This window comes from Acanthochromis polyacanthus, chromosome 17, assembly GCF_021347895.1.
Source record: "Acanthochromis polyacanthus isolate Apoly-LR-REF ecotype Palm Island chromosome 17, KAUST_Apoly_ChrSc, whole genome shotgun sequence".
NCBI lineage: Eukaryota > Metazoa > Chordata > Actinopteri > Pomacentridae > Acanthochromis > Acanthochromis polyacanthus.
The window spans coordinates 15,017,683-15,031,628 of NC_067129.1; the positions used below are offsets into that span (position 1 = coordinate 15,017,683).

The 13,946-nt window shown below is 38.6% G+C and overlaps 2 protein-coding genes across 2 annotated transcripts; one reads left to right on the top strand and one right to left on the bottom strand.

The window, feature by feature from the left end:
* Nucleotides 1-2,339: 2,339 nt before the first annotated feature.
* mrps31 (mitochondrial ribosomal protein S31) lies at nt 2,340-6,110 on the bottom strand. Its single transcript, XM_022188246.2, has 7 exons — nt 5,921-6,110; nt 4,214-4,675; nt 3,851-4,003; nt 3,553-3,696; nt 3,400-3,476; nt 3,094-3,234; nt 2,340-2,997 (listed from the first exon to the last, which is right to left on the bottom strand). The coding sequence occupies exons 1-7, from the start codon at nt 6,088-6,090 to the stop codon at nt 2,762-2,764; spliced, it is 1,383 nt and encodes a 460-aa protein (XP_022043938.2). The 5' UTR covers nt 6,091-6,110; the 3' UTR covers nt 2,340-2,761.
* Nucleotides 6,111-6,336: 226 nt separating this feature from the next.
* taf6 (TAF6 RNA polymerase II, TATA box binding protein (TBP)-associated factor) lies at nt 6,337-12,966 on the top strand. The gene is made up of 15 exons (XM_022188786.2): nt 6,337-6,558; nt 8,069-8,226; nt 8,360-8,446; nt 8,575-8,728; nt 8,828-8,884; nt 8,984-9,103; nt 9,235-9,356; nt 9,618-9,695; nt 9,803-9,904; nt 10,012-10,194; nt 10,356-10,430; nt 10,512-10,637; nt 10,759-10,932; nt 11,917-12,108; nt 12,405-12,966. The coding sequence occupies exons 2-15, from the start codon at nt 8,071-8,073 to the stop codon at nt 12,693-12,695; spliced, it is 1,917 nt and encodes a 638-aa protein (XP_022044478.1). The 5' UTR covers nt 6,337-6,558; nt 8,069-8,070; the 3' UTR covers nt 12,696-12,966.
* The last annotated feature ends 980 nt before the right edge of the window (nt 12,967-13,946 follow it).

Below are 13,946 nucleotides of genomic sequence, written 5' to 3' on the forward strand. Positions count from 1 at the left end.
ATATCATAAGTGATCACTTGGCAAAACTTTAAGGTGATGTCTCTTAAAACTTTTACCCTACTCCCTGCAGTTTCTCTCTTTTATTATAATCTAATCAAAAAAATCATTTTTTTAATCATACCAGTTAAAACAAACACCACAGTACATGTAAGTGTATTGCAGAAGGAGCTTTCTAAGTTGCTGCCATATCAAGGTTCCAGACTTGATGTCTGATCATTAAAAATCCTAATTAGACGTAGAACCACGGCTGCCAGTGGCGCCATCTAGTGGTTTATATTCACACAGGACATTTCTCAGCAGAGCCAAGTTTTCTTCCACAAGAAGGTAAGGAGCGACCCTGGGAAAGCCTTGTGATGTGTGTTTTAGCTTCTGACAGAGAAAAACATATTTACATGCTTTATGCAGCGCTGCCTACAGGCATGTTGTTCTGCATGTGTGTCTACTTTCCTTTGGTCTGTAATTGCTCGCTGTGTGCTTCTGTACCATGAAGGTTTACGATTTTTATTTTATTTTTGCAGAAAAATGCTCCCAACTTAGTTTAGACATTATGATTTGAGCCATTTATGTAACACAAGAAGATGTCATTTGAAAATTTTTAAAAAAGCAACCATTAGACCTGTTGTCCTTCTTCTTGTTTGAACAGTTGAAGCGTCTGGTGGGGGGCACGGCAGCGATTTTCACTTGGGGCCATTTGTTTAGATCGATAGTCTGCAGTCAAGTCCATTTACTGGATTAGCTGAACACAATTTAGCTCGGTTGTGTTCTTTAGTGCTGGGAGATAAACACAGACTATTATCACATAGTTTAAGTCCCATCTTTTCTCCAAAAGAAGTCTCTGTATTATCAGTGGCTGAATGGTTAAAGACGTGTGCTTCACTACATAGTCCTGCTTTATCAGACTCCCACTTTTGATTACGATTTCTCCCCAGCCTCTGTAATTAGATGTCTTGACTGTGACCTGCTGCATGATTTCACCTTACTTGTTTCTAAAGGAAATTAACTGTAGTAGCAGTTATTGTGTTTACTCACTTTCAGTTAAACCCTCGTGTTGTCCTGCGGGTGAAAATTTAAAGTTTGAAAGTTTAAAGTTTGAAAAAGTGGGGAAAAAAATACATATTTTCACTGTGAAACTTCTGATGTCCACATTTTCAACATTTTGGGGAAATCTTTGAACATTTTTTTGGTGGAAAAAAGAAATGTTAAAAATGTTTCTTTAAGAACATTCACATAAAAATCAACCAAAATCCAGCGAATTTCGCTGGATTTTGGTTGATTTTTATGTGAATGTTCTTAAAGAAACTAGAAGTTTTACTGATATATATGTAATCACTTTAGATATTTTTAGGATTTTTTAAAAATATTTTTACTCGTTTTTTTTTTAAATATTTACAAGAATGTTCTTGCCAAATTTGTTTGTTTTTTCTAAATAAAACTTTTAAGGTAAATTTTTAAGGAATTTTTGGAATTTTCTTCCTGAAGGTTTTGCAAATTTTCAGAAAATTGTAGAAATTTTTTGCTAAATATGGGGATTTTTTTCAGTCAAGGAAACAATACTTTTTGGCGCTCGCAGATGAGGACAGCAGGAGGGATAAAAGGGAAAAACAAAAAACAGGATTATGTAATTGGAAAATGAATATTATTTCAGTACCCAGACCTTTGACTGTTTTCTCTCTCAGCTTGAATCTGTAAACTGATTCCATTTGCGATTCCAGAAATGCTGGGCAACACAATACAGACTTAAAGGGAGGCCGAAATGTGAAGCGCTGCCAACGTCTTATCATGCCAATCACTCTGTTTAAGGAAAAGTGAACAAAATGTGGAAATGAAGCACTTTCAAACGTCAACTTGTCACTTTCCACTTTCTCAGACAATAGATGGAGGAGGGTGTTTTTAGACTAGAAGGGATCCGTGTGGCACATTGTTAAGAGGTTGTTTAACTTTAAAAGCACTTCCCTCTCGAAGGGTACCGAGTTCAAGGTCTAATTACGCTCCTACTGTGAACCCGGTCGGAGGTCCTTGATGCTGCACACAATTTTTTTGCTCTTTTCACAGCTTGTGTGGAAAAAAACACCATTAATCATGAGTGCAGGGGTTTGTGTGACCTGTGAGACAAAGAACACAAAAATATTTTCATCAACTTATTTTTTTTTTTTATGTGGGGGCATTTACATCCATCTGGCTCATCAGTCCATTGATGTTTTTTATGTAACCTGACCTGTAAATGTGCTCTGATACAAAAGTAAGCCTTTTATATGAATACTGTAATAAACTGAATCCGTATTCGATAGTTTTCGTATCACCTGTGTATCCTCCACAATCATTGCACTGATAACACCATATACGGAGAATTCAAATGCATTTTAATGCAGTTGTATCACCACATCAGTGACACATGATAGTTATTTTCCTGCAGTAGAATTGGACAGTGCAAACACAGTATGAAGAAATGTTCAGCGATAGATGGGATTACTGACGCATGTTGGTAGAAGCAAAAACCCATGACTGCACTTTTCTACTTAAAAAGTGTGCGTACAGCAATGTTTCACTTTCTTTCTGGACATTTTTTCTCCACCCTGTTGCAAATGTTGACATTATTTGACAGTGGTTCTCTTGTCTGATCACCATTTTCCAGTTCACTCTAACAGGTCTCCTTGGAGGAATGAAGAAACCGTCAAAACTGCATCGCTAAAGATGATCATAGCTCTTGTTTTTATGTGTCCACATCCAGTACAATTAAAAGATGCATTTAACTGTCTTAAGTTTAACTGAGGTAAGCATCATCCTTCTTGAGGATCTCCTCGTTTTGATGGAAGTAGTCTCTAAACCAGGAAATGTGCTCCTTCTTCTGCTGCACGGTCAGGTAGGGGTTTTTGGACAGGCCGATCACCACCAGCTCCATGAAGTGACGCACCGGTCCCTGGCGAGGGAAGCCTTCCTCCAAGTGTTTCTCCAAGAAGACGTGTTCGTGGAACGGGACGCTGGCCTCCTCCTCTAGGCCTAACATAAAGTTGCAATGTACAGTCATTGTGTCGTTCAGGAAACTTATTTTTCTCGATTCATATAATGAAGTCAAATATAGAATTCAATCCTCACCGGCTTCATTGTCGACTGGGTACTGCCACATTTTCCCCTCTTTGGTCCATTGGATCATTTCCTCAAGCCCGTTGCGAGGTGTGTGGTCGGTCACCTGAGACAAATTATTGGCAAACTCCATGTCCCATAGAGTTGGCTGAGCTGAAATTACAACACAAGCGTTACGAGCAGCAACCCAGTGAAATTAAAACCGAACAACTTTGCAACATGACAAAATGTGTGCTATAAATTTTGAATCAGTCGCTGTAAGCAAACAGACAGTAACTAACAGTTCAAAGTAAAAATCAACATTCAACACTCTCTTACCAGCTGTTGATTCCGCTGCATCGTCTTCAGTAGAAGCAGAGAAGATGTTAAGTCTTTTCCCCAATAACAAGTTCGTCCTAAAAAATAAAAACACATTAGACACTTGATCTACCTCAAAATTTATCTGAGTAAATATGTGATAAAAGTATTTACCTTTTTCGAACACCAACCAGCTTGGCAGTGAGTCGTCTGTCATGTGTATATCCTCGCCCGTCGTCATCGAACCGGATCGGATTGAACGGCCGAGCATTTTGTTGGTTCTGCTTTTTTCCTACTTTCATTCCAGTGATAATTTCTCTGAGAAAATAATAATAGATTCATGTTTACCTCAAGTGAATAAAGCCTTTCATTTTCCGTTATTTAGACTAAAAGACCAAATAAAGGTCAACATGTCAATTAAACATTAATTTCAGCGCCATGAATATACTGGTGGTAAATGTAGGAAACATACCCAAGATTATTCATGTCTCCTTTCTTCTGAGCCTCAGTGATGGCCTTGCGCTGCCTCAGCTGCCTGAGCAGCTCAGACTCGGCCTGGTTGCTGTTAGGAAGAGTAGCGGCAGCAGCAGATGCAGCTGCAACCAGGGTAGGATCCAAAGTCTCACTAAAAAACACAATGCAGAGAGGCTGGAATGAGTGAATGAAGTAAGAACCAAGCTTCCGGTAAGATCAGGGTGTAAAGTAGCTACATACACATGAAACAATCAAACTTGCAGTACTGATCATCTCATCATAGTAAATATATTTACGTGAAAAAGAAGAACACTTTAATAAGGCAATGCAACCTGTTTGAATAAGCTCCCAGTTCCCTCACCTTGGTGATGAAGCCTCCTCTGTAGCTTTCTGAAACATACTGATCGTGCTCTCCATATCTGCTGGCTTCGACTTATATTCTGGAAGAGACTCAGAGTTTTGCTTCACCTTCAAGTTTTTGAGCCTCCTCTTATTGGTAACTTCCACTTTCATGGCTCCCAGCAGGTCCAGGAGACTCTCCTTCCCGCTCTTAGGTACATCTGCGTTGACTTGTGTTTGCTTTTCCTCAACCTGTTCAGTTTTAACATCGGCCTGCTGTTGTACAGTACTTCCATCTTCTGCCATTAAGACCACTGGCTCCTCCGTTTGGTTGGCCATCTTTGTTGAGCCAGTTTCTGTTGGACCATCCTCTTTGTCTGCAGTTGTTTTCTCATCTTGATTAGATGGGACATCATCGTTTTTCTTTTCGCAGATCCTGACAGAACTTGTGCTGAGAGTGTTTACTCCACCTCCTTTTACAACTCTATAAGAGGAAAACAGTGTGTCATCATAGGTGAATGAATCAAAAGAATTAAATAATGATCCTATATAATAATATTTAACAATAAAACGTGATGAATATTATTAGTGGGCACGGATATCATAAAATAATACTCTAAAGCAGGGATTATACATTTACATGTAATTTTATGAATACAGTTTAATGAATAGTCTTAAAGTGGGCAATAAAATAAGAATTATATGTACCAGTGGTAGGTTCCTAATCAATAACAATAAGGAAACTGCCCAAAAGAATGTCTGATAATTTCATTCAGATATATCAGATGCAAATCGCCATGAAAGCTCATTACGTCAATGCAACGCTCAGTTGAGAGAGCAATCCCAAGCATAAACCTAGTTTGATAATCCAATCCAGCTTTATTTGTATAGCACTTTTAACAACCACCGATTGAACTAAAGTGCTGTACATACATGCACACAGAACAAGGCAAATAAAAGCAGCACTAAAAGCAAATAAAATATAAAAATACACAATCAAAGCACTAAAAACAAATAAAACCAGAGATACAAAATAAAAGCACTAAAAACGAATAGAATCACAAAAACGAAAGGCACAAAAAAACGAATAAAATCCAAAATACACAATAAAGGTACTAAAAATAAATAAAATCAGTGTATCACTCTGGATGGAAAGCCAGGGAATAAAAGTGTGTTTTAAGATGGTTCTGAAAGATGCCTCTTCACCCCCCCGTTTCCCATTATTTTATTTATTACTACCTGTGTACCTTGGTAAAAAGACTGCAGTGGCTGAATTCACAGTAAGGTGGTTAGATTCAAAATAAGCCTTTTTCTCCTGGTCTTCAGCTAAATTGCCCAGTCCTATTCTGCCCCAATTCCACTCTATTAAATTCGTATCAAACAGATACAACAAAGCATGGTGTTGTAAATAAATTCACTGTCAAACATATGAATCTGTACAAGATGTGTAACGCCATTTACATGTTACCATGCAAACGGTCTCCAGAAGAAGTGTCAATCAAAACGTCCCGCCCCACCTGTGCAAGTTAAGTAAGCTAACAGCTAACTGTCTTTCCCCTCAATTTTATGAAAACAAGCAAAGTCCAGCTACTTTGAATGTACACCGTCAACATTTTCTTCCACTCAAACAAATCAATAAGCAGCCCAGCAGTCGTATTTGTCCTTCAGTAGTCATCTTACAGTGTTTCACCTCGTTCAGTCCCAGCTGACAGTAGCAGCCGCTGCTCACCTGAAAACTGGAGCTGCTGCCTTTTCACATTTAGTCGGTAAAGCACACGACTCATACACAATAACTGAAGAACTCCGAGCCGCACACACAGTACGAGATAAAAACCTATACATGATTGCTTTTGCTATGTCCTTCCACGTTCCCGACGTTTGTGTCCGTTGCCACATCATAAGGTCACCCCCCGAAACTCGAGGATAAGATTAGTTCCGACTCCGTAAAGAATTCTTGTGTAAACGGCGTTCTTTGTATGGAAACTGACTTTTGATTTAGCAACAAAGTGAAATTATTTATTTGTGGAATTGATTATTTGTTTCCTTCCAAAGCACATTTTCTTAACTTACTTGCAATACGTTATTTTTTGAATAGACTTAAGGCGGTTTCTTATCTGTCATGTCACTAATTGTACTCTCGCGATATCACAACCGGAACGTGACTCAAAATGGCGATGGAACACAAGCGCTAATTCACGAACGGAGGTCTCAGCTACAGTCCGTGAATTAGTTTGTTATTTATGCCGAGAGATGGATTTTTACAGAGAAGAAACAGCTTTGCCAAACCACCATTGTTGTAAACATTAATTGTTTTTATTTGTATAAGTTTCTGCTTAAACTCAGAGAGGAGAAGGCAACTTCACACAGGTAAAAACGTCAACGGAAGCTAAGTTATTAGCATCCAAGCTAACATACATCAGATTTAGCTCCAGTTAAAGTTAATATTAAAGGCGTTTGCGGTCACTGATGTGCCTAAAATTAACACAGATTTTCATTCTGCAATGAAGTGTTTGCGTTTGAGTGCATACAGCTTTAGTGTGACTTGTCTGTTGCATGCAGCTACTTGGTTGTCGTTCCGTTAAAGTGATTAACCCGCTCTCCGTGGAGCTCAGTGTGTTTGTTTACACACAAGAAGTGTTCAAAACTGTTAATCCACTTTTAATCTGCTTTTCACGCTACATTATTTTATGACTTTGACAGAAAGTGTATGGAATCGGGATTGTTGACAATGAACGCATAGGAGACTTATTGCCATTCTCTAGAAATGAATGTTACTTTATGGCACGAAGACATGTAAATATACCTAAACCCACTATTTAAATTGCGCATCATTTAGAAAAGACTTCCTCCCATCTATGAAGGTAAAACCACGTTAGCCCTGCAAATTTGGAAACCTTATTTTTTTCTACATTTCGCACACTTACGAATATGAGACTAATGAGGTGTAGTTTTAAACTTCTGCCACAAATATGAAAGCATTATAATTACAATCCCTAAATATATAAACATAGTTTTGAGATGCGCATGCTTTTGTTGTTACTTGTTGCATTTATATTACTTTTATCTGTGTGCATTGCAGAGTGTGCCAGAGATATTTATCTGTCAGCATAATGGTGTCAACAAAAGGCTTTATAGTGTGAATATAGTGTTTTGTTGATGTGTGTGTTTGTGGCTTATGGTAAATATAACATGTTATTGGTGATCAGAAAGGGTAATTTTGGTCTCATCAGACCCCCAAATCTTTGGAGCATTTACGGTAAGTGTCTCACTTACCCTCTGGAAATTGCGAAGTGAGTTGTCAGATTAGTCATTTTAAACAATGTTTGTTTGTGTGTTCTGACATACCACTGTAAAACACCCAGGAAGCAGTTGTATTCACCTTGTAAATCTTTCTTTGGTGTGATCAGTCTCCTTGGTGAAGCTCTCTCAGTTATGCTCTTCATCTAGTTTGGTTTGATCTAGTTCTAGGTTTTTGAATGATGGCCTCCTCTTGACAGATCCAAAGCTGTACCACTGCCAGATTTGTGAAAAATGTTGAAATGATGAGCTTCAACAGGACATACATTATCTCATTGGTCGTACGGGACTAGTAGCACACTGACAATGTGCTTTCCGCAGAAAGATGCCTATAAAAATCATCTACAGACTGTTGATAATCTCAGTTAAAACATCACAGAACTATCTGTATTTTATCAGGGTACTGTGATTGTGACTTTAAACCTACTGCCTGTATATTTTGACAATGGATCATTAAAGTTTTTTGGAACTGACAATGTTTTGCCGACAATTAGACTGCACCAAAAACAAAAGTGTCTGCTTTAAATGTAAACTGTTATGTGTGGCTGTATTTACTGAACTGTGTGCTCTGTTTTCCCAGCCATGGCAGAGGAACGTCGGCAGAAGCAGTGCTCGGTTGTCCTGCCCACAGAGTCGATGAAGGCCATGGCAGAATCTGTTGGAGTGGGCCAGTTACAGGAGGAAAGCTGTGTAGCTCTAAGTGAAGAAGTCAGTTACAGAATAAAAGAAATTGCACAGGTAAATCATGGATGATTGAAGCAGATATTTCAGTGTTTTGTTTGCTTGACAGACAGCCACATGCTTGAATGTTTTGGTTTTTGGATTTATATGTGAATGCCTTTTGGTATCTTTCCTTTTTTGTTTTACATAGGATGCTCTGAAATTCATGCATCATGGGAAGAGACGTAAATTAACCACCAGTGACATAGACAATGCTCTCAAATTAAAAAATGTGGAGGTAAGGGAGAACTTGCAAATTTGAACTCACAGTTTCTTTGGTTGCCTTATAAGATCTTTTAATAGATGTTAAGGAAAAGCTGTAGTGGATCTAAATTCTGCATTTTAAATACATTCCTCTTGTTACAGCCCCTGTATGGGTTCCAGTCGCAAGAGTTTATTCCTTTTCGCTTTGCAAGCGGTGGTGGAAGAGAACTTCATTTCTACGAGGAAAAGGAAGTCGACCTCAGTGACATTATAAACACACCACTCCCCAGAGTTCCACTAGATGTGTCACTTAAAGGTACCCTGAAAAACCATGTTACATGCCGTTATACTCTATGTTTTGTATTGTCTTGATGATTTGTGAGCTCATACACTGTGCTTGTTTGTTAATCCATAGCCCACTGGTTAAGTATTGAGGGGGTGCAGCCTTCTATTCCAGAAAATCCACCACCAGGTTCGTCTTCTTTAAACTTTCTACTTTTAGAACACAAAAGCTTATAGTATGTATCTGGACAAAAAAATGTAACTGTAAGTTATATCTACTGCTTTTCAGCACCAAAAGAACAACAAAAGGCAGAATCTACAGAGCCGCTCAAAGTCGTCAAACCCGGTCAAGAGGAAGAAGGTACGATTCAAGGCAAGAGTCAGGGTGCAACGGCTCCTGATGGCAAAGGTCAGTACCTTCTGTTATATTTCACTTTCCTCTGTTTTCTTATCCTGTCTACCTGCCTGCTTCCTTCTTTCCTCCCTAATCATTACAATAACATTCATCTCTCATGCTGTGTTTGTGTCTGTCTCTTTCAGGAAAGGAGAAGGGACTAATAAGACTGAAACCACGCAGCACTCATGAGCTGTCTGTGGAACAGCAGCTGTACTATAAGGAAATCACAGAAGCGTGTGTTGGCTCCTGTGAAGCTAAGAGAGCTGTAAGTCCTGCATGTTTTTCTCCATTTTTAATTATTTTTTTTAATTGAATTAAAACATCAATTTATTTAATACATTTTCAGTAATTACATAATTGTTATCAGTTTGGTTTGACAGCAAATTAAAGTTTGACTTTTCAAAAAGCTATAAATTAGGAATTATCAATGCAGTAACAAAATCCTGCCCCTGTTTTAAAGAACTTATTTTGACGTCTTCTGTCGTGGGACTTTTGTTTGATAAATGCATGCTTTTGTTTCATACAGGAAGCCTTACAGAGTATTGCTACTGATCCTGGACTGTATCAGATGCTCCCAAGATTCAGCACATTTATCTCTGAAGGAGTAAGAACGTTTCTAACTTCTTCTAATGTTCTGAAACATTCATCACATCACATAAAATGCCCAAGCATCTCTCTGCTGAAAGTACTGACTTTAACCTCTCCTCAAAGGTTCGCGTAAATGTGGTGCAAAACAACCTGGCTCTACTGATTTATCTAATGCGGATGGTCAAAGCTCTAATGGACAACCCCACTCTGTATCTGGAGAAATATGTGCGTGAAGAACACAAATCACGTATCGTATTATTTTTGAACAATATAATATCAGAAATACTATAGATGTTCTATTCTAATATTATTTTTTCTATTTGTATATTTAGCTACATGAGCTCATCCCAGCTGTGGTCACCTGTATTGTGAGTAAGCAGCTTTGTTTGCGACCGGATGTCGACAACCACTGGGCTCTACGAGACTTTGCTGCTCGCCTCATGGCCCAAAGCTGTAAAACCTTCAGTACTACAACCAACAACATCCAGTCCCGTATTACCAAGACTTTTACCAAAGTGAGTTCTAGTGTTGGATATTTTGTTGCTAGAAATATTGAGCTAAAAAAAAATTGGACGTGGTTGTGGAAAGCATGACGAAACACATCCTGTTGTGCATGTATGTCTTTTGGATTATTTGAAAATGTTGTAACTTTCTAACCAGACTGATGTTTTTGCAGAGTTGGTTGGATGATAAAACCCAGTGGACGACACGATACGGCTGCATCGCTGGACTTGCTGAACTGGGACCTGATGTGAGTGGGATTTTATTTCCTCCTTTGTTTTCTTACTCATCATGTTCCATTAGTACCAACCTTTTACTTCCATCTCTGTAGGTGATTAAGACGTTGATCCTTCCTCGGCTTGCTGTAGAGGGTGCTCGCATCAAAGCAGTGATGGAAGGACCTGTGGTCTCCAATATCGATAAGATAGGAGCTGAACACGTTCAAAGCCTCTTACTGGTAAGAAATGAGCTTTTATTTGTACGTGAATTTGTGGGCAAAAGCTATCAAACACACAAAAGCAATGTTGTAGTTGTTGTAATTAGTAGTAACCATTTCTCTTGGTCTTTACTTTTTCCAGAAACATTGTGCCAGCGTCATTGCCAAGATCCGACCTCAGCCTGATAATGTGGAGCAGTATCGGACAGACTACGGTTACCTCGGACCTATGCTTTGCTCCCACGTAATGAAGGCCAGGACTCAAGCAGCACTGCAAGCTCAACAAGTCAACAGAACCACATTAACAATCACACAGGTACATTTAATACTTTAAAAAATATATATTGCTTGGGTGAAACACAGTTAAATGTAGGATATTTTAGCTATAATAGAATGGTAAAAGAAAGATACTATAAAAAAAACATGTCAACATTAGGGCTGGGACTGTAACGCGTTAATTTCACGTTCATTTTGTCTGTTCCCTAATTTCTGGCACACTCGTAATGCTAATGCACACTCCAGCCCAGTAGGTGGCTGTAATGAACCTGAAGTCTGTTTGCCAGCCGAGAAGAAAATACACAGGAGTGACGTCAACGCACAAATAAGTTTGGTGAACATTGAAGGAAGACGAGACCATATTAAGCTTGTTGGAAATTTTCTTTAAAAAAACAGCAACTTGACAGCTTAGATAAAAGTGTGGTTGTGTGCCAATTGAGCAACAAAGAGTTTTCTGATCACTGCAGCACTTCTAGCCTAGGATATCACCTCAGTGTAAAACATGTTGCTGTGAGGACCAGAGCTACAACAGTCCTGGTACCGGCAAATGATGTAGCCATCCCATAATAGGCCACTTTAGCAGACATTGAAAGTGCTTGAGTTCACAAAAGTCTTAAACTGTTGAATATAATTGCTGCAATTGCACTTTGAGTTTGCAGTAACCTGTAAATGTAGTAGACAGATGAAAAACGCAGATAAATATAAATGAAACCAACATTTTTGTTAAGTTTATGTATATCTATTCATCGATTCAGTCGTCAACCAAAATTAATTTGAATTGGAAAAACTTTGCTTATTGTGACAAGTCTTGCTGTTTGACCAAAATGTGATTAATCCAATTAATTACAAAGTCTCTAATTAATTACATTCATTTTTTAATTGCATCCCACCACTAGTCAGCATATATCACATCGTTTAGGCAGTACACCTACAGTCCAGAGTTAATGTGAAGCATCGCTGAATCACAAGTGAAGGTAAACAAGCTATCTGCTGTTTATTAATGAATAACGACACTTTCTCGCAGCCTCGTCCCACCCTCTCAGTCTCACAGAGTGGGTTAAGTGGATCAACGGGGCCTCGCACTCCCAGCATCATTAAGGTTCCAAGTTCCCTCGCACTGATGTCCCCTCGACCTGGTACGCCGTCACAGCCATCTCCCCCGGCAACCAAGTACATTGTTATGGCAACTAGTGCAGGAGCCGCCTCGACTCAGCAGGTACTTTCATCTTTCAGTGTAACATTCACCCACGTTACCTTCATGGGTTTATGTTGATGGTGAGATATGATCCAAAACCTTTTTCATACACTTCATATCAGTGCTGATCTTTAAAAAAATATTGTATTATAATGTATAAGCAAACAAAAACACCGACAGAGATCAAAATATCTGAATGCTGGCACATTAAAGTTATTAAACCATGAATTATATGATGATTTGACTCGATGGTGTTAACTGAAACCATTTTCTCCACGGTGCTTGAATTTACATCTCTCTCCTTGTCTTTTCTTCAGGTAATCACTCTCAGCTCTTCCCAGTCCGCTTCACCAGTAACCAGCACCGTTCCCAGTGCGACTTCGACCTTGCAGCCTTTGGTAAAACTTGAGTCTGGCAGTGGGCCTGGACTGACAGCTTCACGACCTCTACAGAAATACATTGTTGTATCTCTGCCCTCATCTGCCTCTTCCTCTTTGGAGACTAAGAGCTCTGTGCTCCCCACCTCAATTTCCTCAACTCCACTAGACACAGGGATGAAGCTGGACCGGTCCGAGTCTCCTGGAGCGAGCACACAGTCGCCACACTGAGGACTTGTACAGCTAGTGAAGATTTTTATCATGTTGGAGCAGCTGAACACACAAGCTGATTTGTTTGGGCTTAAAGGGTAAAGTATGGAGTGGTGTGAAGGGGAATATCTGAACTCTTGACTGACGAAGAGAAAATGTGATCAGACCATGTAAATATGTTTATGCCCAATGAAAACTGATCAATCTGTGAGATCTTCAGTGTTTCGGCTTATATTCTAATTGGATTCATGTCCCTTTTTTTACCCTAAAATAAATCTGATTTTGTATGAAATGCTTTTTCTGGATCCGTGTTTTAACTGTGACTCCGACTGACCATTACGGTGAAGTGCTATTTAATTCACCATCCACAACCACAACAAAATGACGTTTGTACTCAATCTAGTTTGGGTTTTAATGCCATATTGGACTAAATACTTGAATTTATTGACACCGTCTCAAATTGAGCTACATATTATTGTGAAAGCAGAGTCATTCGGGCCAGAGCCATTTCGGTCTGTTTAGAGTTTAAAGATTGGTTTTCTTCGGACACCCGAATTAAGTTTCATAAGCGGATAGCAGACTTTGGTTTGAAACCTCAGAAGTCTTAATCTGTGCTTTTGAGATGAACATTGGTTCACTGCAGCTTAAAGGCAGAAAAGCAAAAAACAACCAAAAAAAACAGCAGTAACTTGACTTTTACAGCAGAAGGTCTTTAAAATATCAAAGGTAGAAGTATACAATACACAGAAAGAATCATCTGTGAATGTTAATGTGTATTCTTGGATAAATAGCACTCATGCATTAATTTGAAGGACAGTTTTATAACTTGATTTGGTCAAGATCAAGTTTTCACTGCTGTATTTGCCATTAAATCTTTAGTAATGCATCATATTTAAATGTCTTATGTAGTTGCCAATGTAGCTAATATTCCAACTGTTGTTTAAGTAACCAATAGCTACAGCTGACACCTGTCAAAAAAATGTAGTGAGGTGTAAAAATGCACAAAAACACCTTAAAGTTCTGCTTAAGTGCAGTGAATTAGTAAATCAGTGTAAATAAAAATAGTTTCTATCTAATACCTCTCAGTCGAGTGAGAAGTTTCAGTCGTAAAACAAAACTTTTAATGTGAAAATTTAACTTTTAAATGATCATTACAGTAAACTGCCACTTAATATACCCTCAGTAACCACGCCTTTTTAAACTTATGCTAGTTTGGGTTTTAATGCAATATTGATATAAACACGAAGTATAATTCAAATTAAAAACCTTGTA

Bases quoted from the DNA above. Each gene is read 5' to 3' on its own strand.
- taf6 (XM_022188786.2), top strand. From the start codon at position 8,071: ATGGCAGAGGAACGTCGGCAGAAGCAGTGCTCGGTTGTCCTGCCCACA. The intron at 9,104-9,234 runs GTCAGTACCTTC...TGTCTCTTTCAG, and splicing joins AACGGCTCCTGATGGCAAAG to GAAAGGAGAAGGGACTAATA. The intron at 10,638-10,758 runs GTAAGAAATGAG...TACTTTTTCCAG, and splicing joins ACGTTCAAAGCCTCTTACTG to AAACATTGTGCCAGCGTCAT.
- mrps31 (XM_022188246.2), bottom strand. From the start codon at position 6,090: ATGATGTGGCAACGGACACAAACGTCGGGAACGTGGAAGGACATAGCA. The intron at 3,477-3,552 runs GTAAATACTTTT...TTTATTTTTTAG, and splicing joins CTGGTTGGTGTTCGAAAAAG to GACGAACTTGTTATTGGGGA. The intron at 3,235-3,399 runs GTAAGAGAGTGT...TTGTAATTTCAG, and splicing joins TGCAGCGGAATCAACAGCTG to CTCAGCCAACTCTATGGGAC.